The sequence below is a fragment of the Alternaria infectoria genome (assembly GCF_024043175.1).
Source record: "Alternaria infectoria strain BMP 0036 chromosome Unknown scaffold_11, whole genome shotgun sequence".
NCBI lineage: Eukaryota > Fungi > Ascomycota > Dothideomycetes > Pleosporales > Pleosporaceae > Alternaria > Alternaria infectoria.
Genome location: NW_026250700.1, coordinates 732,270 through 755,643, shown reverse-complemented (window position 1 = coordinate 755,643; position 23,374 = coordinate 732,270). Strand labels below are relative to the sequence as shown.

Genomic DNA, 23,374 nt, shown 5'->3' with positions numbered 1-23,374 from the left:
GGTGGTCAGCTTCGTGGGGCATTGCGTGGAGGAGGGCTCGTCCCCAAACAGGACCACCTGGGTATAGCGTCAAAATCCACCGTCGATTCAACCCATGTCCCCACACCAACTCGAAACTCGGATAATTTTCGTAAAGTCGGGGCCCGACACCACTTGAACACGATATCATGGCAAGATTACTTTCCCTTCATACTTCATCGGCTCGAGCCGGCTCGGGTGAAGGAGCGGCTACGGGAGAAGAAGTAGCAGCGCGTTGGAACTGCAGCGCACCGGTGCAATAAAACACTTAACTTGGCGATTGACATAAAACTGTGTACTTTGGTGCAAAGCGCTCGTTCCCACTTCAAACTTCTTGTGCATAACTTTCATTTGTAGAGGGCACGAACAGTAACTCCAATGGCTGTACCCGACGTTGCCAACCTCCAAGCTCGATACGCGCAGGAACGCGACAAGCGACTGCGAGCCGATGGTTTCCAGCAGTACACGACTCTACACAGCGAAGCAGAAGCCCCGCTCGCAGATGACCCATGGGTTGACAAAGGGCAGCAACAGGACGCGGGTCCACTCAAGGACGGCGACAACATCCAGTTCCTCATCATCGGTGCCGGCCACGCAGGTCTGCTAGCTGCAGGACGATTGGTAGAAGCGGGCTTCTCGGCGAAGGGCATCTACCTGGTAGACGTCGCGGGGGGCTTTGGTGGGACATGGTACTGGAACCGATACCCAGGTTTACAATGCGATGTAGAGAGCTACATCTATATGCCTTTCCTCGAGGAAACAGGCTACAAGCCCAAACACAAGTACGCGTCAGGCGATGAGATCCGTCAACACTGCGAACGTGTGGCATCGCACTTTGGACTGCGTGGGCAGTTCTCAACACGGGTGCTCGGCGCGACATGGGACGAAACTAAGCGGCGCTGGGTGGTCCGCATGCGTAGGGAGCACGGCAATGGCGAGGAGATGACCATCTTGACGCAGTTCATCGTTCCAGCCAGTACCATATTTACGGAGCCCAGGATGCCTAAGCTCGACGGTTTCGAGGAGTTGCGCGCCAACATTCCCGTCTTCCACACCGCGCGCTGGGACTTTAGCTGCACCGGTGGCTCGCCGACCGACCCCACGCTTTCGAAACTACAAGGCAAGCGCGTCGGCGTTATTGGCACGGGTGCGACGGCGGTGCAGGTGATACCACAGGTAGCGAAATGGGCCGGCCATACGTATGCCTTCCAGCGCACACCATCATACTGTGTACCCCGCCGCCAACAGACAACGGATGAGAGCACATGGGCACAAAACGTGGCAACGGGACCTGGCTGGCAACGCGCTCGCCGGCTCAACTTTGACACCTTCTTCGATGGGGAGAAGCATTCAGAGAACCATCCAGATCTTGTCGCCGATGGCTGGACGCAGTATGCGCGCGGATTTGCTGGCTTCATTGGAGGGCCACGTTTCGTCACACCTCAGAATGTAGAAGAGCACGCTCGCTCGCTCTACGAGATGGATGTGCCACTGGCAGAACAGGCACGAGAGCATGTGCGAAACAGCGTCACGAAGGACCAAGCCACGGCAGAGCGGCTACAGCCGTGGTATCCCATGTGGTGCAAACGACCAACCTTCCAGGATGGGTACTTTGCCGCGTTCAACCAGCCCAACGTCACGCTTGTAGACACAGATGGTAAAGGCGTGGAGCGGTGCACACCACGAGGCCTCGTCGCCAATGGAGTCGAGTATGAGCTGGACGTGCTCATTCTTGCCACAGGATTCCTGCTGGCGACGGGTGCGAACGCAGCCCCTGCCGAACTCTTCGGCATACCCATTGTAGGCCGTAACGGCCGCCGTCTCAAAGACAAATATGGCTCTGCCGACTTTGCGACGATACACGGCATCGCTACAAACGGCTTCCCCAATTTGCTGTATCCCGGTCTCGGTGGTGGGCCAGGCTCGCCCAACCTCACCGCGGTCTTCGACCTCGAGTCCACACATATCGCCAGTATATTGAAGGAGGCTGCGCGAAAGGCTTCGGATCCTACTCAGATGGTCATCGAGCCAACTAAGCAGGCAGAGGATGCGTGGACGGACGACGTTGAGAGGCGGGCGCTGTGGTACTCTGTCGTGCTAGCCTGTACGCCGGGCTACTTCAATCATGAAGGCGCCACGATGCGCATGGCTGGTGGCGACCCCGAGCATCGGCGGCAGGCGATGCGGAGGGTGCTTCATGGAGGAGGGATGGCCATGTACGAGCAGATGATCCGCGAATACGATGCGAAGGGCGACATTGAGGGCTTCGAGGTATCGTGATGTGGCATTATCTCGGCATCGTAGATAGAAACTGCCAGGTAGCTTATTAGTATGTTGTACAATTGTCGTATGCGCACCTTTGGCTCTCAATGTGTCCATGTGATAAGTACAGCCGCGGGGGTCGCAATATGGCGTTGCATACACAGAAGGCCAACTCGATAAAGCCCGTGTCTCTCTTGAAAATTAGATTTGAGGATCCAACGGCAGGAGCGCGTCGTTGGCTGAGCTTTGCTGCAGTGCCGGCATCGTCGCGTGGATGGTAATAAGACAGGAGTGGGTTGAGCAAGCCCGCGGCTCCTGATCATTTCTTGGCACTACGAACATGCCACTGACCTCAACCATCGTCGAGGAATCTACAACTACAACGGGATCGTCGGATGTAACTGGTCGAAATTGCTGGGCAACATCTTCTGTGTCCATCACTAACCATTGATGGAAATGGTGAGTGGAGTGTGGCGTGTCATCGCCACAGCAAGAGAATCCGTGTCGCTTTGGCCGACAGCTGAGAAGTTTGCCTCGATGAAGTATTTGGCGGACTATCAGGCTTGATACGTCCGCTTTTGAGAGCAGGCGCAATACGTGCACGTATATTCAGGGTGTGCGCTGTTCAAGTAGGACCCCATTGGGCGATTCCTGGCCATACACACTCAACCTACTTCGTCCAGCCTGCAACTTTAGAAGGATGTTGACTTGATAGGTGGGTGATTGCTTCGACGAATATTGAGGAGAGTATTTGGTAGGTTTACAGTCCACGGTACACATGTTTGGCGGACTTGGATTCCGCCTAGGTACGGAATTGACATCCATGCCGGATCGTATGAGCGGTCAGTTCGTGCACATCTTGAGCAAGAGAGGGTCCGTTGTGGCTACCGTCGTGTCCAATATATATGCTGCTAGCCAATGAGTACATAAAGCGATAGGTTAAGGCCATCATGTGTGATGCTGAGGTCGTATTGACGCAGAGTTGATTGCATACCTAGGTAGCTGCATTATCGTGCATCGGATACTCTGTCATGCAGCGAATAACAGGCCACGTTCTTTTCTTAGATAGGGTTTGTATTACTGAATTTGCGAATTGAATTCAGTTGTTCCGAACGCTGTCGTTGGGATTCGTAAACGGTCTCGCCAAGCTACCTAGGTACCAGCGGCGGTCGCTCCTACATCGAGCATCAATCTCCTTTGAGTTTCGTACCCTTCACACTCTGAGACACGACGCATGAACAGAGCTCACACGACCGCAGGACTCTCGCCTTGACCGATCACAATACCGTTCTCGTTGCGTAACTACATATGCAGACTCGCTGGCCGCTGCTTGAGTGGGTAGGTGGAATCGTTGAGGCGTCAGACGTCGTCCGTGGAGCAGAAAAGAAATACGTATTGGCTAGATAACATGCAGCTAACACGGCTGATGGTGTAGGAGATCCAAGTCGAAGGCGTTCGATCGGTCCTCTCTCCCCTGAAGCCTCACAATTGCACTACACCTAGTCGAATTAGCGCGACGGGGAAGCACCATGGCTTCCCCGAACTAGACCGTCTTCTCTCACAGCACAGCAGATATTCCCACTTCACATCTCTTTCTGCATCGCCCTCACACACCGCCAATATCACCGCGAGACGTTTTGACACGAAGCCATCGTAGATAAGGTGTTCATTACGCCTCTCCAACCGCTATACCGGTGTCTGTAACATTGCGACAACAATCGACCATTTTTTGCCCGGCCCTGTCGAGCCTTCTATCCCATCACCCGTCGTAACGCTTATGCACTCGTTACCTCGTAAACCGATCGAGACGTATGTCAGACTCCAAACGCCTAACAAAGGGAATAGCCGACACGCCCGATCCGATGCTTTCGTTCAATCGTCGCGTACACGATCCGACTATCGTACCGCATCACAACGTCGTACCCAATTATCCTAGACATGTCTCTCGGTCGAGACCGAAACACGGAACGATCATTGGCATCAGAAAAGAAAACATGATTGATACAACATGCGTTAAAAGTTATTTTTGGAGAAGCAGTTGGCGAGCGGATGCGTGGTCTCCTACGAAGGCTTGATGCTGGGGGTACACTCGCCAAATGCGTCCTAAGACAAGGAAATGGGAAAGACTATATAGTAAGTAAAAGACAAAGAGAAGAGACGACCCAGGTGTGTACGCAAGTGCGAGCGACGCGCAATGTAGGCAGGAAGCCGAACCGGGGATACGACACGGACCATGCACGATCATGGTGGCAGTGGCAACTGTCTTCATCTGGACTGAGGACAGCAGCAATGTCGGCTCCGCCTTTGCCAGCCAGGTGTTGTCGAATTACTGGCCACTTTGGAAAAGCTCGGGGTGTCGGCGTCGCTGGTGCTTGAGCCTGGCATCGGACCTCTGGAACGTCTGGTCACAGACGTGGCAGGTTGACTCCCTAGATTCGCCGCGGTGCTTGTTCCGCTCGTGTCGGTCACGATTAGTCTTTCGCCAGCGCCCTGTGTATTCATTGGAGCAAAAAGAACACTGGATGACATCTGGTGGTGTGGGGTTGGAGGAGATGGGTACTGCGGATACAGTTGGAGGTACTGCTTCGTGGCTGTCGTTGCGAATTGAACTACTAACATCAGTACTGACGTAACTTAGGGTCAGTAGACTAGTGAGACTCACGCCATGCAAGGATGAATCCGTATTGCAAGACTTGTCTGTCGCGCGGGCTTTGCTACTGCTCGGTTTGGAGGCATCGGAAACCCGGCTTGATTTGCGAGGGGATGTGGGTATTGCGAGCCGTTTGAATAATCGACTGGAGCGTTTTGCTGACCGTTTCCTGGGCGAATAGTGGCTACGCTGGCTTCTCCCCAATCTTGATCGCCGACATCGTCAAACGTCATTGAGCTTGTATCGGATGTGTAGCCGTTGCTCCTTGCAATAGCTTGAACCCCAGCTGGATCGAGCACGTCCATCAAATGATTCACTTGTTGGTCCAGATGTTGCCGACGTTCAGCTTGTTGGTAGACTGCGGACCACCGGCCATCTGGCACTTGTCCGAATGCTGCCCTGTAAGGAGACATCGTATTGTCATCTTGAGTAAGCGCATGATAGGTTTGCCTAATGTCATCTTGTAAGTTGTAGAGGGGCTGCGTGCCATACGGCCCAGGGTTTGGTGTAAACGCCAATCCCTGAGAGGGAGGTCCAATTGGCGCAGCATACTGAGTATGTGGGTTGTAGTCGCTGGGCCCGGCGTACATGGTCGATGTCTGGTAGGGACTGAGACGGTAGCCTGGCTCGAACCCCCGAGTGCAGTCCGTGTGTTGACCACCGGCAGCATCCCGGGCATCAACATTCTGGTGGCTGGATCCGGATTGGAGGTTGTCCCAGGAAGCTGAAGATTCCGAGTAGCCGAACTGACCAGCATAGAGACTGTCCTGGTAGCTTTCGACATCGCTGCGCTCAACGTGCACGTAGCTGCTACCACTCCCGGTCCAGTCCTGATCGGAGTTGGTGGTGTCACTCATGCTGTTGCTCCGGGGACGATCAGCGCTATCACCCGATGTTAGGTGTTGCGGTTACCTTGGTCTTCTTTCCGAATCAGAAAGATCTGGATACGCCATGACAGTGCCTAGGCCAAGCCTGGTTCGTGGCGATGACAGGCCAAAGACTCGTTTTCTCTGGATCGAGGGCGGCGCCTTAGATTTTCTGGTCGAAAGGTTGTCTTCTGAAAGGTCGTGTAGGCGGGCTGGTGGTGGATGCACGCAGTTTGGAAAGAGATCGGATCCAGGAAACTGTTTGCAGCGATGAGGATGATGCACCGAGATGGGTCTGGATGGAAAAAGGAGGGTGTTGTACAACTGTCGTCTGGCAAACACTAGTGGGTGCAGGGGTTGTTGGAGGACCTGGCTGCGGAAAATCTTCTTACTAGAAATCCGGTCGTCAGCCAAAACGACAATACCAGATCTCTGAGTCGAGGATATGTGATAGCCGAAGACGATGGGTGTGTCTTGCGCCAGTATGTAATAGTAGTGGTGGTGATGTCCACGGCGGCCAGGCATGCGACGGCGAATCGCCGAAGGAACAACAACACTCACAAGGAGGCGGTGCGCGGGAGGACCCTTCAGCAATTCATCTGAAACGCATCTACACAAAGTTTCAACCGCTCCGCTCCGCCCTGCCCCAGCGACCTTGTCGATGCGACCCGATAGCACCGCTCGACAGCACTATCACCGCCAAAGACGAGACCTTTTTTCTTGCAATGGAGCCTTGGTCTGGATCGCACGTCGCAAGATTGTGACATCGTTTCTGAACCGATCCATGAACTCCTTGAACGTGCGTCGGAGACAGCAAAACTCCGTTGGTTTTTCGACGAAGCGGTGAGTAACCGCTTCGGTCGGCTTCAGTGAGGTCCTCCCTTGGCGCGATACGATAGGCTCCGTCACCCACTAGCTTAAGGGGTGGCAACATCATCCAGGAGAAAAGAGGAGGTCAATGATGAGGTCTGGGTGTGAGGGTGACCATACCTAGGTACCATCTAGCCAGCAGCAGTAGCACGAGGCTGCGTGGTAGTCCTATGTGTCCCATTGTTGTTCTGTATAACGTGTTGTAGACGTTGCCCTTCTCGCTGAGCCGTCGTGATTGGACCTGCGACAGGGCCCGCTCCATTGATCCTCGTCTCGACATTGGGATCGCGCTACGGGACGGATACACTGGAAATCGTGGCGGAGTGCAAGGCAGACTGTAGGCACCATCAGTATCACCTTCGTTAACATGGACAGCGTGAAGCCGTCTTATGAAGTTGCTTTAGGGGTACACTTGGTTGACTTACCATGGTGAGGGGCCAATTCAGCCTAGGAAGGCTGTATTGAGTCCAAGGATAAACATGCAGGATAGTAACGATCCAGAGCGCTCGATGCGCCACTGACATTCTGCGTGTAGTAGGAGTTCGTGAGTAACTCGAAAGCAGCATCAAGTTCTAAACTGTAGCAGAGACAGACTGCCTTTATCAATCAACCGCTGACCGAGAACTGGCCCCAATATGAAGGGTACCCCTTCGACGCCCCCACCACATGTCACTGGCATGTTGGAGCCTTCCTACATGAGGTCAGCCACCTTGGAGTGGAGGGGCGGGTCCGCGTTCAGCGATAGCTTCATGCGGCGGTTCTGCAACAGCGACTAAAAACACTCGACGCGTCCTCATCTTTAAATGCTTGCGTCCCGAGCGGTATTAGACAGCCACACAGCTTAGTCCAGCTTACATCGATACCTGGCCAATCGTGCGATGCTGTTGTGACAGCTATGGCATTCAGCCCCCAAACAACTTTGCAGCATCTACGAAGTGGGTGTGGGCTAACGGAGTTATGTAACAGCTCGCGCGCGTGGATAGCGCCGTCTTTGCCTAAGCGCCGTTCATACCTCTGTAGAGTGCCAATATCCGGCCACTGTGTGGACATGCTAAGCCACTGTGCATATGTATGCCATCTCAGCGCAGCCCTCACGCCGAACGGTCGCCCACTGATCAAGAAGACCATCTAGGCCGGCGCGACGGGCTGGACACATGATGGATCTCAGCACGGCTTGGTATCGCCTGTTACCACAAATCCAGCTAGCCGGCGCAGCAGCGGTTACCGAGACATGTGTAGAAGGGACATATTCCAAGATCTGAGCGCTGCCTAGGTAAGATACACCCGCCGGTTGGAGTTGTCTATGCTGCAGAAGCCACCGAACTGATCGGTCGATACGAACACCTGTTCCAACATTGGTTTAGAGGTCTCGCTCTTCTCAGCTAGCTCTAGCGAACACCAATCAACACAACCAACAGTTAGTCAAAGTGCGGGCCGCATTCTTGGTGTATGCCGCGACTATGCCGCAATCTAAGTAAACAGAGGAAAGAAGAGGTATGGCTCGAGACCAAAAAACGGCTTTGCGCTGCATCGAGATAGCCCTGGAGCGGATGAGCGGCTAGATGCCCAGGTGAGGCGTAGTTCTAGCCCCACTCATGCACGCCTATCTCTCGACACCATCATCCTTCCAAAGGATGGAGCCGATGCGTAAGAAGGATGTCGTCTGAATTACGTATCCGTCACTAGGTGATGCTGTTTGCAAACTTTTGCGATGTTGGTACATGCACGGCTCCGGAGGTCTGAGGGCAGTGTGTCGGCATTAGGCGCGCCGCCGGGGCTGGCCCCAACGCGACGGGAAGCTATTGCGAATGGCGTTTGCAATACCGCTGACCCAGTGGGCTGGCATTGCTCATCGCACTTGGTAATTGGACGGGACAGTACGCGAATGCGACCGGGCTGGTGGTTCGTTCTTCAGGGATCGATAGCCTGCTTATGGCCCATAAGTTTGAAGGGAAATCTCACTGCGCCACTGTCTTTGGGGGCTCCGCACTCGATTCTGAAGTGTGTTCGCGAGTAACCTTGGTTATATATATATTGAGGACTGCGCCGCTGTGATTTGGACGGTAGTCAGGCCCCTACGTGTGATTATGTGGTGTGCCAAACTCAACAGCGCCGTTTCATGACCCCGAATTGCGTAGGCACCAGCGAAAACTCAAGATCAGGGTGAGAACTCTCACCGCCGGTCGCATCCTCTCAAGAATGGCTCGATGACATCAGCTAGAACGGTTTCGGTAACTTCCCAAGACTAGGGAGACCAAAAACTGTGAACAAAGAGTGAGTTGTCAAAGATCGCTGCAAACGTCAGGAGCCCTTGCGCAAGGAGCAACTCTCCGCAGCCACAGAGAATCTACGCGGAGCGGTGGTAGTTGCCGCGGGCCGCTCGATCTGTTCACCTCGCAACTGCCGTACTCGGGACTGACTGCAATTGGGATGATAGCGTTGCGTTCGAGTTGTGAGTCCAAGGGCTTGCTCGATTCAAAGCGAACTGCATGTGCCACGAGTGCCGAGTACAGCACTAGCTGCGCGATTGTAATGATGGCGCCGTGTGCGAGTCGTGGGGACGAAGGGCTTACTTGATTGACAGCGAACTGCATGTGCCTGAACGAGAAGATCTGGAAAAGCATCAAATCACAGTGCGAAGATGAATTCTGCACTCCGCGGACGGAGAGGGTCGAACCTATGGCGAATCATAGACGGTGTCGATGTGATGTGATTTGAAGCGCGCTTTCACAAGCGAAGATTTACAACTCCGAGTCCAGCACATGATACTTCTACTATCATCGTCATGTCTTCCCATAAAGGTGACTGGAAATGGGTTTACTGGGCGGCGAAGTATCGGCTGTGCTGACCACCATCGAATCTACGCCCGTCGGGCAGTAAGCACAGTCATGAAGGCCGCAATGGCATATGTCACTGTGATAGGATCGACTCTAGATATTTATGTAGTTCTGATTTGCTCCGCCTCTTCCAGACGCAACGATCTTACTCACTCTGGACCGGAGAGTCAGAATTAGGCAAGACTGACCACGATGCCCGATTCCTGTGATGCAGCCGTCTGCTATCTAGAGCCAATATGTGTAGATGTGGTTGATTGATTGCTTTGCATTGGACGTAGTGAGCGGAGTCGCTTGCGACAAGGGATGTTCCTTCGTCATGGCGCATTGAGTCCAGTGTCCAGACTATCGACCTCTGTTGAACTTACGCCCCGTCGAGGCGTGCCGCACTCTTGCAGGTTGATGTAACTTCCTGTGTAATCTGCAAGACTAGCGATTAGGGAACGGGGCCGAGAAAGGGTATGATCAGACAGAACGCATGCGGTCGTCTTCGCGGCCTGGAGAAGGGTGTGTAGTTATAGTCCATGCTTACCCCGATCTGAGACAGTCAATCCCTTTGTTCTCCTGCATTGATCGGTCTCAAAGCTTCTCCACATATCTGACACGCTTGACATCTTTGCGAAAAGATGAAGTGCTTCCAACGTGCCGGGCCACGACCCATGATTGCCAACGATAATAAGCACTGGGACGAAAACAGTGAGCGACGTGCTTACAATGATCGCATCAGTCATATGCGGAAGATCGAGTACCCAATGCTTGAAGGTATGCTCAGACACAATACATCTTGCGCATGTCACTGACGGCACCTAGATCTGACGTACCTCGATCATGGCGGCACGACGCTCGCACCCAAGTCTTTACTCAAGTCCTTCTGCGAAGAGATGCAAAGCACTCTCCTCGCCAATCCTCACTCTGATTCATCCAATCCGAGTGTGACTGCCGTCATGGTAGAGCAAACCCGGCTTGCTGTCTTGAAGATGTTCAACGCCGACCCCGTTCACTTTGATGTCGTCTTCACCGCTAATGCCACCGGTGCCATCAAATTGGTGACAGAAGGGTTCTCTGGATACGAGAAAGGATTCGATTACTGTTATCATCGTAACAGCCATACAAGTCTGGTTGGTGTCCGAGAGCTGGCCAATCGTAGCCACTGTTTCGCATCCAATGAGGAGACAGAATACTGGCTCGCGGGAGCGAACGAATTTGCCTTCAAAGGTCCTCTTGCGGAGAGACCATTGTTGTTTGCTTATCCAGCGCAGTCGTAGGTGGCCTTGCACTTGATGGAAGAAGAGTAGACACTGACGTTATCATCCGCAGGAACATGAACGGCGAGCGACTTCCGCTGGATTGGACAGGCAAGCTACGCTTGTCGTTGCATCATCCGAACTCTTACTCTCTGCTTGACGTAGCAGCCCTAGTATCCACGACCCCAATTGACTTGAGCAACCATCTCTTCGCCCCCGACTTCATCTCCTTATCCTTCTACAAGATCTTTGGGTTCCCGGATCTCGGTGCTCTGATCGTCCGGAAGGCGGCTGGCCATGTGTTCGATCACCGGAAGTACTTCGGCGGTGGCACGACAGAGATGACAACTTGCCTTGGAGAATCATGGGTAGCCCGCAAGGACTCTAGCCTCCATGCACGGTTAGAGGACGGGACGATCGCTTTCCGGAATATTCTTGCTCTGAAGTGTGCTATAACGACTCATCGCGCGTTGTTCGGCGGGCTTGAACAAGTCTCGACACACGCTAGGTGGCTTGCTAGCATCCTTCACGATCGTTTGACGAGCATGATGCACTACAATGGTGCACCAGTATGCCAAGTATACAAGTCGATAGACTCTCACTATCAAGATTCGCAAAAACAAGGGCCGACGATAGCTTTCAACATACAGAGAAGCAATGGCGCATACATCGGCCCGTGGCACGTTGGATCGTTCCTCAGGGCGAGTAGGATCCACGTTCGCACGGGCAACGTGTGCAATCCTGCAGGTATGGCATGTGCGCTGGGTGTAGAGGCTGGATGGATACGGGGTGCGTTCGACGCAGGTCTTCGATGCAATACGGAGGCCGATGTTGTGGACGGAGTGCCTTTTGGGATAGTCAGGGTGACCCTGGGGGCCATGAGTACCTTGGAAGATGTTGAAACGCTCGTGAGCTGTCTTTCGCGGAACGTCGTAGAACAACAGGGGCTCCTCCAAGAGACTGCGCAGGTTCGTGATAAGAGCAAGGAGTGGGTAGAAGAGTCTAGAAGTCCCTCCGCTGTCTCGGAGATGACTACGACCCGGATAGACCCCTCCTCCCTAGGTCATGGGGAGCATACGACCACATTGAAGAACCCGAGGAGCTTGATTTCGTGGCTGAGGAGGAGGAAAAGGTTGTATCCGCGCTTTCATGGGAGAAGGCACATTGGTTGAAAGGTAGTCGGTGAAGAGCATATGTTTTCGGTGGTCTTTCGCGCCTGATCCTAGCTCAGCTATTAGATAACGACGTCATGATATTCCCTTCGCACTGGTCTCCTACCTAGGTACTCGTCCCTTTGTTGATCTCCACATCATCCATATAAATTCGGGCAATTTGTCGTGATTGGTTCGGCGTGGGCCTTTTGATGAAATTGGAATGGACAGCAACGATCGCGGAGAGCCGCCGTATCCTGCCCATGTGGCACGTGATTGCGACAAGTAAGCTAGTCCATAAACAGCTTAGCGTGGTTTTTCCATCCAACCAACCTCCCCAGGCGGGCTGAATGCACCCGCATGCGCGAACGCGATACACAACCGGCAGATGTATGGGGATTTCAGTGTACATGTGGTAAGCAAAAGACATGTGCTTCTCAGATTAGCTCGTGAACAGTGGATTTGTCGTGTGGCTGCTCTACCTAGGTACCCCCGGAGCTAGGCCAAGCCCGCGCGAGCTGCAGATGTCTGGTGGTTTGACGCCACAATACTGAATGAATGCAGGTAGTGTCTTGGCCTGACAGACATGGTAGTCAGGTGCGGCTCGTTTCGCCGTCACTTTGAGACTCTCAGTCCCGAAAAGCTTGCCTTTCTAGAGTAGGTAGTGGACAGCTCGAATCGCAAGGGCAAGCGCTGCGAGCTCCCTGAACCTCACTGTCAATGAGCGCCCAGCTGTCAGATCTTCTACTGAAGTCACGATCAAAAGGTGGGGAACCATAGATTGTCTAAGGTGAGTGTGCCGATTCGAACTTGATTGGCCCCATGCCGCTGTGTAGGTATGCACCTGGGCAATCACTCGCTACATATTGAGCGCTAGTCCCGAACTACAGCAACCACTACGAATGTTGCACTCAACATGTGAGGATTAGGAGCCCCGCACTTCGATCGAGATAGCGGCTTTTCCCATTGCCGATTACGATTATCCCTGGCTGAGCTGCGAACTCCTTGCCTTGCACCAACACTTGGCCAGAGCGGAAGCGGAAGCGGCTCTGCGATTGACCGGCAATCAACGAATCGATTTCGAAGGCACAGTGTCGCGTGTTTCCAACTGCTGTAGCGACAGAATCGATTGCCATCAGCGGCAGTGTGGTCATATACACATGCGCGTTTCTGAATACGATTCCTAGGCCTACTGGAAGCCGTCAGGCTCAAGAATGCGGCTTGTCAATACGTCCACAAGATTTGGTGTTAACGCAGCAGTAATCCAAAGTAAGCGTCGAGGGCAGAGCGAGGATTTTTAATGAGCTTCTTCCACGTAGCTATCGATGCTGCCGGCAGTGGCAAGCCGTGAGGCTCTGTGGTAGCCAGCACAGCACGCACAACTTCGAAGGCAAGGCTGGCTGTCAGCAGGTTGACAAGGATAAGGCAGAATTCGTTTACCACTCTGTCGTGCCGCATCTCGCCAACCGTATGTGCGGAACCCTGACGGTTGTGTGTCTTTGTGCAGTTACCGAAAGGGTTGCGACCTGTCAGCCCGCATCCGTCATGCAGATGTTGAGAGCCAGAGGCGTTCATAGTGATCCAGCCATAGACAAGACCGCGTACGCAGTCAATCTAGTATAAGCGCAGCTGCCCTTCCAAATCCTGTCGCACACCCGAAGGGAGTCTGTTCACCCCGTACGTTTTTCTTCGTCATGAACTGTGCTCGCCAGTGCCACGTCTTCCACTCGTGGAGCCGTTCGCTACTCACTGGAACGATCTTGTCGTCAGCCTGTATATGCACTCAGAAGCGCCTTGAGACTCAAGCGTCAACCATGAGGTTCCTAGCACTCGCTTTACCCGCTATACCTGCGAATACAGCAACTGACTCATGCCGGGTGAGGAGGTCTGCCTCGCGCTCAGCCATTGCCATCAGTTGCAGTACAGTTGACGATCCGGGATAAGAGTGACGTGGATGAGACATGGTAAGAGCATCCTAGATCCAAACTCGCATCCGTTCGTAGGTTTGCCTGCTGCTGGTGGACGTGCGACGGATCCAAGGCGGGTATCTTCTTGCTGACGCGTGTCATCAGTGGCCCGATAGCAGCCTCCGTCGACACAGCGCCGCGGTACTGTGGCCGGCTTTCCATCGCTGACACGGGCACGGCAGGACTGAAACCATAGAGTATGGAGTATCTTCAAGTCGATGCACGCGGTCAGATTGTCCTCTTCATCCATTCGAAGAGTGTCGAACCATACGCAGTCTTCACCTTCGAAATACCGCCTGTCCACCCCAACCCGCCTTGGGCTGACCTTGTTGATGCTCTTTTGCGCGCACATCTGCACAGCCACGTCAATGCTAGTGCACTCGTCAGTACTGGACGAAAAGTGAAGCAGTCGGCCAACACTGGTTCAGGTTTTTGACATCGACGTCTTAGCGAGACAAATGTCGTCAGGTGCTGTCAAGTTCGAGGCGTCCTCTTGGCGCTGGTCTTTGTCGTCGGGCTCGCAGTGGTCACCATCGCTGCGTCACCCAATACCTCCAAGACACATTGTTGTTGCTGCTCATTGCATACTAGACGCCCCTCTCTTGAAATCAATCTTTCTCCGCTACCTCTCTTCTTCCAAAGTTGCCGGCGTCGTCAACGTCGCCTAGCGGACCTCCGAATTCGACTGAAAGTGCAGCCTTCCTGCTCATACCCCCGAGTCGCTACACCACGACACCCAAGCCTCCAGAAGGTTTTTCTCCACGAGCAGCCTGACGAAGGGCACCCTATACACAACAGCAGTGGCATGGAATGCGATATTGAACCCGACTGGCAGGAATGCTGCAGCAGTCTCGATACACAGATGAAGATGTTTGGCGCTACGGGTGGTCTGAGAGAGTCAGCAGCGAGGCACCTGATGGCGGGAATTCAAGAGCATGAGCGAACAACGCCAGAGCATCGTGATACTATCGGTCACCTCGGAAGCTTTGTGCCGAGATCGGTTGTACCAAGTCGCAAGGCATCTAGGAACGTCGGCGGCCGGTACATAACCCAACAGTGGCAGTATGACATGCCAACGTACGATGCATGTAACCCGGGTGGGAACTACGTCGACTATGCAGACTCCATGATGCCTATGCGGGCTGACAAGTACGAACGGATTCCCCCAACACAGCCAGCGATGGGATGCAATGATCAATACCCTCAGGCAAGCTATTGTCCAAGCGAACCGTGGAACGTGTCAGTACTGTCGAATCCCCAAACGTATTCCCATCATAGACGTAATGCAGTACCAACCATCAGCATCGACTCGCCAAATGGCGAGAGTGGGGTGACTGGATCTAGAGCTGCAGGCGGGTGCACATCATACTGCAATGCAGCAGCGACCACATCAACATTGTCAACGTACTGTCTGTCAGAACATGAAGCACAAGTGGAAGGTTGGTCGGGTTCGTATCTCTCTCCGGAGACATATAGTCAGGCTTCCTCATCTCGACGGAGCTCAATGGGTTCAATAGCCTCCGCGCCGAGCCGACTTGCAGTACTGTCATCTGATCATACGGCAACACCTACAGAGTATCGTGGCTGGCAGTCACTCAGTACGTCGCCCAAGTAAGTCAGTGCCCTATGCAAGCCAAGAGAAAACGCTGAACTTTGTACAGCATCATGGACCCACTGGAAGTCCAGCAACCCCGGTGCGACCGGTCTATACCTTCGCCCTCCACAATTATGAGCCGCGAGACTTCAGCGCATCATGGAGCCCGGCTGTACTGCTCTGAGCCTGATTGCCGTGCCACATTCCAAGGGTCCTACGCGAAGGGCAGTCTTGCACGTCACCGGCGACTGAAGCATGGTAGCCATCAAGATCGAGATGGGCGAGAATACGACTGTGAAGAGCCTGGATGTTCGAAGAGCTACAAGCGTCAAGACGCACGCTTGAAGCATTATCGCAAGGTTCATCGCCACCTCGCTCCTGGTCCGGCACTATCGCGCACCAAGTATCGATCTGTGTGATTGTGCTGTGGCATGTACACCAAGTTCCTTTCTCGTTACGCAAAAGTCGTAAAGGTGTCAAAACTGATATCAGATCACTCCTTGATATCCCGATGCCTTCGAAGGGACTTTGCTGGGTCGCACCCAAATCACAATCTTTAATCTTCTCTTCATTGTCTTTGTGTTGCAACGAGACGTTGCGTATAACTTCGTGTTCGAGAAAATCATTGTGTTCTCAGTCCATCGGGACCATGAGTACAAGAAAAAAGATTCTGGGCGTCTGGCGTAATGGGTGCATACGTTTGATCGAGGCGGAGGAACGCGGAGCGTCGAGAAAGAAAGGCAAGAGGACTCCTTGTCGGCAAAGCCATTTCCTTCAGCGAAATGGCGGTTATTGGCATCTTTGTGTCGTTGACATCGCGAGGGTCGTGAATGGCTCGTTGCCTATGGGTCATCGTCTTGTTCATCGTACGCATCATGGAACGGCGATGGCGGTCGGACAGGATACGCGTGCGTAGGGAGAAGGTCCATCATGGCGTCGTTGGGGCTACCTAGGCATGCTAGGAACGAAGGTGTCGGGGAGAGGAGGTTAGCAGTCAAGACGTCGCCAGGTCGGAGCGTCAGCGAGGCTCGCCTGCCCGCGGCGGCTTAATTTTAGTGGACCAGCGACACGCGCCATGGCACCTCAAAGGACGCTCATCGACTCGTCGACTCAATCGAAAGGAGGGCTTGCCATCTGAGCAGCGCTCAAGCCTGCCACCCGCCTACTTTTGGTCTTTTGCCTCATTCTGGTGTCAGAGACGAATGGCACCCTGCAGACGATCTGCAGTAACATGCCAGTGCTTGGCCGCTGAGAACCCCGGGAAAGCCAGTGAGCACCGTACATGACACGACCGGGCTGTACAAGTTGTCGCAGTATGATAGGTTGAGGATGTTGAGAATTTCATACAATGAACTTTCCAAGATCTGTGGTGGTTGGGCGGCGAAAGGGAAGGCGTGATGAAGCTTGGAAAGGGAGAACGATAGGGGTCCACGAGCGCCTGTGGCGACTGTGCTACGCAAGCCACGACCCCTAACATCTCACAGCTGCGCTTTTATATCTTCGCGATTAGTTATAGTAACGTGCAGCTTTTGGCGTCCATAACGATGTCAGCTGAGTCACATGCACATCAGCTTTATGGCAAGCTTCCATTAACATTGTCTATTCCAGGTAAACCACATCAGCCAAAACGTCATTTAAGCCATAAGATATTACCATGTGCGCTGGCAGTGGTGCATAATGTTGCAGCTCTGTCTTGGAGGCGAAGAAACAAAATCGGTGTCATGCAGTCAGGCATGCTTGCTTGATGATGGACTCCTGCACACCCTCTCACATCAACGCCCGACCAATATAATCAACGCCAAGTAGACAGGCGTATGGAAGACAAGTGGTAACCCGACGTTCTCCTTGACTTGATAAACAATCGCCTGTCGTCGCTCAAATCCGAGCGTGTAGCACAGCCTCCTACGCGGTGTCGCGCCTTCCGCTAACCGAGGACATCCGACAGGTGGTGGCCACAATGACTAGAGACGAATTCTCGAACCCTTCTACTCCCCAGAACACCAACAAAGCTGAAACTTCGCGTTCCGCACTCCGGGACAGAACCAAGATTCATTAGCGAAGGCCCTCATTAACTTTGCGACGAGGTGCGGGTGAGCGAAATTAATTGCCACGTATCCATGGTTGGCACGCGCCCAATCGAATTCCAACTCCAATCATCAGATGTTCCGTTCTGACCATACGCCTATTGTTGAGCATCGTGCGCCCTCATGCAGGAACGTCGCAGAGCTTCCGATCAGCGATACCAATGGTTCGGCTCAGGGCTATGATGGCCGCAAAATCCAAGATCAACACCTACCGTTTGCCTCACCTATATAGCGACGATTGCTTCATCAAAGTACAGTCCAATGAACGCGTTGAGGACGTCCTTGAAACCTGGAGGGGATACCGTTTCCAAAGCGAAGCTCGATAACACGAAGACAAATCATCTACCATGCTGACAGCCTACAAGCGCTTTCGGGTGTACAGAACTTAACCTGGTGGTTGAATAACGAGATGTTGATGAGATCCAGTAATCGCATGGTGTGAAACCCATGTCTAACGTATGAGTCCGCTCCAGGCTCACGGCAGTGGAGGACTGGAATGGTGAGGATCACTGGGAACGTGGGATTCAAAGTCCTCAGCCTAGTCGCAAGCCCTGTAAATGATTTCGACCGCAAACAGCGTCTTGGTCCCAGTTATCGGGTTCCTGAAGTAACACAACGTTGTTGCACTACGTAGGCATGTCAGAAGAGGGCGTAGATCGGGTTGCCACGTTGGAAATGAGTGCTTTCCAGAACCCCGTATCGGTGAAGAGTACGCAGTAGTGTTTTAACACGTCAAGATAGGGTGTGATGGGGTTGCTCATCATAGGCAGGACGGGGTTTCGAGCCGCTGCCACACGTAGGTCTACCGTCTGCACGCGTGTCTCGCAGGCAGTGAATCTTTGCAATTCTGGTTTATTAGCTCAACCTGGATACACCATAGAGTATGAGCTGCAAGAATGACTGGCTTCACTATCATGGATTAGAACGATCATAGTGAGGCGAGGAATCTACAAGTTGGGCCTCAAGATGATTCTGTTTGGTTTAGATACGAAGCGCTGCCTCGCATGAGAGCGATAAATCAGGTAACACGAGGGGATCGGATTGAAAGTCAGTTAGATATATCATTACCATCTTCTTGCCTTTCGTTAATGACAACAAGTCGTTCTCTCATGCGAAATCTGGACTGTCTCACAAAGTGCTTTGTAGTCATGAAGTATAGGTAGTGGGGCACCGTTGACGCCATGTATTATGCGGGACGCAACCATTACGGGTTCTAGTGCCTGCGTACGAAGCCACGCGCACAACAGCATTGAAAATGTCTGGGAGACGGAATCTAAAGACAAGAGCTTACCAACTTCCTCCATTCTCGAATTCAGTGGCGTTCGAGTCGGAGCGGCCGAATGTTCACTCAAGCTGATGACATTGAGATTTCGATACTGCGCCACACGGGTGGCGTTTTCTTCGCCTTCACGTCGCGAGATATCCGTGCTACCAGGGAATTTACTGCTTCAGATTTGCCTTCAAGGAATCGGACGACGCGAGCGGATTACTTTTAAAGAAGAGTTATTTCCCAATTAGGCATATGATCACGCCTTCATAGCGCATGCTATCACCTGATCTGTCAGCTCGATGGAATGTAATGGAAAACTGAGATCATTTGCAAAAAGTCTGAGTGTACCGGTTGGTGGCATTTTGTTACATACATGCTAGCGATACATGGTGAGTCTTCCTCTCAATGATCCAAGTGCTCAGCTCAACCCTGTCCAGCGCAGCCAAGATCTTCGAGCCGACCACAGCCGTACAGATGCACACATCACTGCCTGCGCATAGCCTTCGTATGACGAAACCGATGGCGAGCCTCTGTAAGAGCTTTGGTCTTTCCTGGAGCGTCCAATCTAAAGAGCTATGACTCAAGACAAACCCCAGTCAAACGATCCAGGCGTATAGTCATCTTGATTCCATTGGATCACATCTCAGTGATGGAAGGATGAGGACCCAAGGCGATTAGGTAGAAGAGCCAGTAAGGTCCGGATAACGTGAACTCCCCGCCTATGGCTGACGAGCCTTGTTTAGGCCCACCGAGCAACAACATACGCGATCCCAGGCAGCCACCTCTTATGGACTGAGAGGCTTCTCATATATAAGCGACCGCCCGCCATCGCATATCGCACTCATGAAGCTCAGACGGCTAGTCCTTCGTCGAAACATGTTACAGATCTGTGACCAAAAGCAACAACGCGTTAGCTAGCTTCCAAGGTTTCGTGAGGGGACCCTGGGCAACTCTCAACATACCTGTTCAGTCGCCTCACTTCCCAGTGATCGGCAGAAAGATCTCATCTTGTCGCAAATCGAAGTACGGGTGTACAGAAGGCATGCGTGTAGCCTCTGCTTTGTGGTACGAAACGCACCTGGCTACTCGCGACTTCCCTGGATATTGGGCCATCCATGTGGCTACCCGAAACTTGCGCGACTACCTAGGTAATTCCACGTCACCACAGATGTCTGCAGATGACCCTGTGTTGTTAGCCAGCGCTGCAGGCTATCGACATGGGGCTAGTCGCGTCCCGCTGGCTGTGTCGGAGTCTCGGGGAGAGGCATGTTGGTCGCGAATCAAGTAAAGTTTGGGTCGTCCGCTCGGGCTGCATTCGGCGGCCATCGTCACCGCCCAGTACCTCACGATATCCTTTCCACTCAACTACAGCATCCTCAACCATCGCGCAACAGCGTTCTCATCCTTCCGGAATGCGCATAGTCACTGAAGTCTTCTTCTTTGTTCTCATGCAGGAATGTGGCGAGGTAGTTGGTGCCTGGACGACGTGACGTGGCTGGCCTACCGAAGGCTGGAGAAACACTCCACCTGCGGCATTACCCTTCCTCAACGACAACCCATCGAGACATACAACAACACCAGTACTTTTCATCGCAAACGTATACCGAACAACAACAACAACAACAAGATAAAACAAAAGAGAAGGGTTTATACAAGCAAGGATCGTGCGTGTGTTCGGTTTACAGATTGCGTCAACGTTATGGGCTACATAAGAAATGGTACTAACTAATCGTGCTGAGCATGGTGTGACTGCGACAGCTTACAATATATGAAAAGTGCATAGCGCTACATGTATCGAGGGCGAAACTTTACCCCCCGTCAGATTGATAGTCAAAAGAGAGCAACGAGAAACATTGAGATAGGGAGAAAGAGATAGTCGTGGTGTCATTACTGACTGCGAGAAAATGTCGGACAGGGCTGGTGTCCCTACCTTCCGGAAATCTTTAGGTGGCCCAACTGGACATGTTGCTAAACTCGACTTCCTGGTTTCTACGCGTGGGTCGCGAAGCGGACGAACGACGGATAATCGGGCTGTCGGCAGCAAGCTCAGGATGATACTTCCTGTAATGTTTGAGTCGAGCATCCTGTCGTCTGAATTCCTTGGCGCACATGTCATTCTCGCACATGTACGCTCTTCCCGTTCCGTGGATCAACCTCCTATGTCTTCCGAGGTTGCCTCTTCGATACAGACCGGTGAATGACTGCCCGCAGTTGACGACATCGCAGTACATTATTTCCGGAGTGTCGGTCGGAGGAGGACCCCCGGCTGAGGATGCATTGGAGACAGAAGAGCGCGTGGAAGAACTTCTTTGCATTGGTACAGCTAGGTTGTCTCCACACTGCAACAAGCCTTCCGTGGCCGATGTGGTATCCACTGGAGGCATGTAGTTCCTGTGATCGACGCTTATGTATGGCCCAGAGAAAGAGACCGGACTGTACGGTGGTGGGTTCATGTTCGATGGGTATTGGATGGTTGGACGCTCGGTGACGCCACTGTCGACCATGCTATTTTCGACATAGCCCGTTGATGAAAGTGGAGTACGATATTCACTTATGTACCCCGATCCTGACTCGTCTTGGTCCGTTGTCGAAAGAGTCCTCTCTGAAGTGTTTTGCCAGTCCGTGAACGGCGTTTCCTCAAGACGATATGGTGGATTGTAAGCAGACCATGGCTCTGGTTGACCAACGCTGAGGAGTGGCATATAGACGCCATCCATATCGAGTTGCCCAGGACCAGTTGAAGGGCAATGGTGGAAGTTGCTATCGCTAAACATGCTAGCGTCCAGAGTCGTCTGGCTATCGGCCATCATCTCCGCTCGCTGAAGATGCCCAGGGCGTTGCACAGACGAGTATATGCGGTCGTTGTACGTGGTCCTGGGCATCATCCAATTACCCGACTGGTTGTTGCCAATCGACATGGACGCGCTATCCTGCCCAGGAGGATGAATCTGATGAGTGTGCCAGACGTTCTGGGTACCGGGTACATTCATCTGATAGTTCGGCGCGTCGTGGTTATTCGGAGAAGCAAGGTCTACACGGATCCGCCACTGTTCCTGTTCCAGTTCCATGCTTCCCTGTTGTTGCAAGATAGCAGGATCTATGGACGATTCATCGCTAGTGACGGGTGTAGCCGGCTGCTGGAAGGACCATGGGTTGTGATGAAGAGCGTTTGGGCCAATGATGTTGCCACCAAACCCAAAACCTTGGGTACTGGCATGTTCATGCAGCACAGACTGGTCGCCGTGTCCAACGTTCGAAGGCCCGGGGTTTTGCCGCCCGACATTGAAAGGCCGCCGACGTCGCTCGTGTGGGCTCATTTTGCTATCCGCCTTCCTTGAGGATGTGGCCGTTCAGGAGAATGATGCAAGGGAACGTTCTCAGATCTATGTGGGCTTCTATCTGTCGCCGATATAAGGTACCAATAGGCGAAGTGGTTTGCGTTGCTGGACGTCCTTATGCAAGGAACGGCGCGTTGAGATGCGGCCCAGAAGCCAATGTGACGTCCAAGTCGCCTGGCTGAGCTCCGAGGGAGACGATGCGAAGGGTACAGATATGCTGGTTCGCGCACGATCGGATATGCAGCAGCAAGGAAACGACAGCTGATGGAGCACGTCCGGTGGTGCCGATGTCGTAATGCTGGGCGTTACAGCCTTGTCCGCCTCACGTCGCCTGACTTCTGAACTCGATGCACGGCGGTGATATATTCGAGTCAAGGGAGAAGATGTCGAAGAAGAGCGAAGAAAAGCGAAGGTTGTTTCGTGTTGCGCACGCCGCCTCGAGGGTGTGGTTGTTGAGACTGGGGAGTCTAGCAAGTGTACCAAGCGACCAGAGAAGACGACCACGGAGAAGCCCTTGGTGACAATTTGTTTCTTCGAAATGTCTTGTGTGTGTTGATCGTTCACCTCTTCATCTCAAAGCCGAGAATGTCTTGTATCGATGTGGACGTCTGGTTGCCGCCGCCTTTGTCTTGGAATCAAGTATGATCGGTGGGTATGGCGAACGAATCGTGCGGGTATGCAATCGAGCGAAAGTACGCAGAAGGATGAGGAGGAAAAGCAGGAGGAGGTGGTGAATGTGTTGTTGGTCGTGGCGGGCGACCTTCGACGGGGCGTCGGTGCTATGTACTGAAGTCTCGTGCCCTTTGGAGGACTTTGGCGACCGGGGTGCTATACTGTTAGCTCAGACGTACGCTACGTGGAGGCACCAGATGTTATGTCGCTACTGTCAAGGGCGTAAACCATCTCTAGTCGACGATACAGTCCCTCGGTGGCTTGGTCTGTCTGCGCAATACCACGCAATCCGCCGACGACTTGAAAGTGGGCCCGACATTCGCTGGCACTCTTTTGCCTACTGCCTCTTCCCGAGAAGCAGGAACGGCGCTGCGTTAGCGTCAGTATCTATCCCTGGACGCTACCAGCAACAACATGCACTCCATTGCCGCAAGTTGATCAGAGGCGAAAGAGATGACGGTGAGTGGCTGCGAGGCTCGGAGTTTTCTCCATCGTATCGGAGCTCAGCGGGCTCAGTGTCGAAAGAGGGCGCCTTTCGCAGCCGTGTGCGCAAG

At 53.1% G+C, this 23,374-nt stretch overlaps 3 protein-coding genes across 3 annotated transcripts; 2 read left to right on the top strand and 1 right to left on the bottom strand.

The window, feature by feature from the left end:
• Positions 1–396: 396 nt before the first annotated feature.
• On the top strand, positions 397–2,298 carry J4E92_007116 (uncharacterized protein; the record flags this gene model as incomplete). The annotated part of the gene is made up of 1 exon (XM_051498479.1): positions 397–2,298. The coding sequence occupies one exon, from the start codon at positions 397–399 to the stop codon at positions 2,296–2,298; it is 1,902 nt and encodes a 633-aa protein (XP_051351413.1).
• Positions 2,299–4,938: 2,640 nt separating this feature from the next.
• J4E92_007115 (uncharacterized protein) lies at positions 4,939–5,787 on the bottom strand (the record flags this gene model as incomplete). The annotated part of the gene is made up of 1 exon (XM_051498478.1): positions 4,939–5,787. The coding sequence occupies one exon, from the start codon at positions 5,785–5,787 to the stop codon at positions 4,939–4,941; it is 849 nt and encodes a 282-aa protein (XP_051351412.1).
• Positions 5,788–10,159: 4,372 nt separating this feature from the next.
• Positions 10,160–11,930, top strand: J4E92_007114 (uncharacterized protein; the record flags this gene model as incomplete). The annotated part of the gene is made up of 4 exons (XM_051498477.1): positions 10,160–10,262; positions 10,311–10,761; positions 10,818–11,060; positions 11,807–11,930. The coding sequence occupies 4 exons, from the start codon at positions 10,160–10,162 to the stop codon at positions 11,928–11,930; spliced, it is 921 nt and encodes a 306-aa protein (XP_051351411.1).
• Between the last annotated feature and the right edge of the window lie 11,444 nt (positions 11,931–23,374).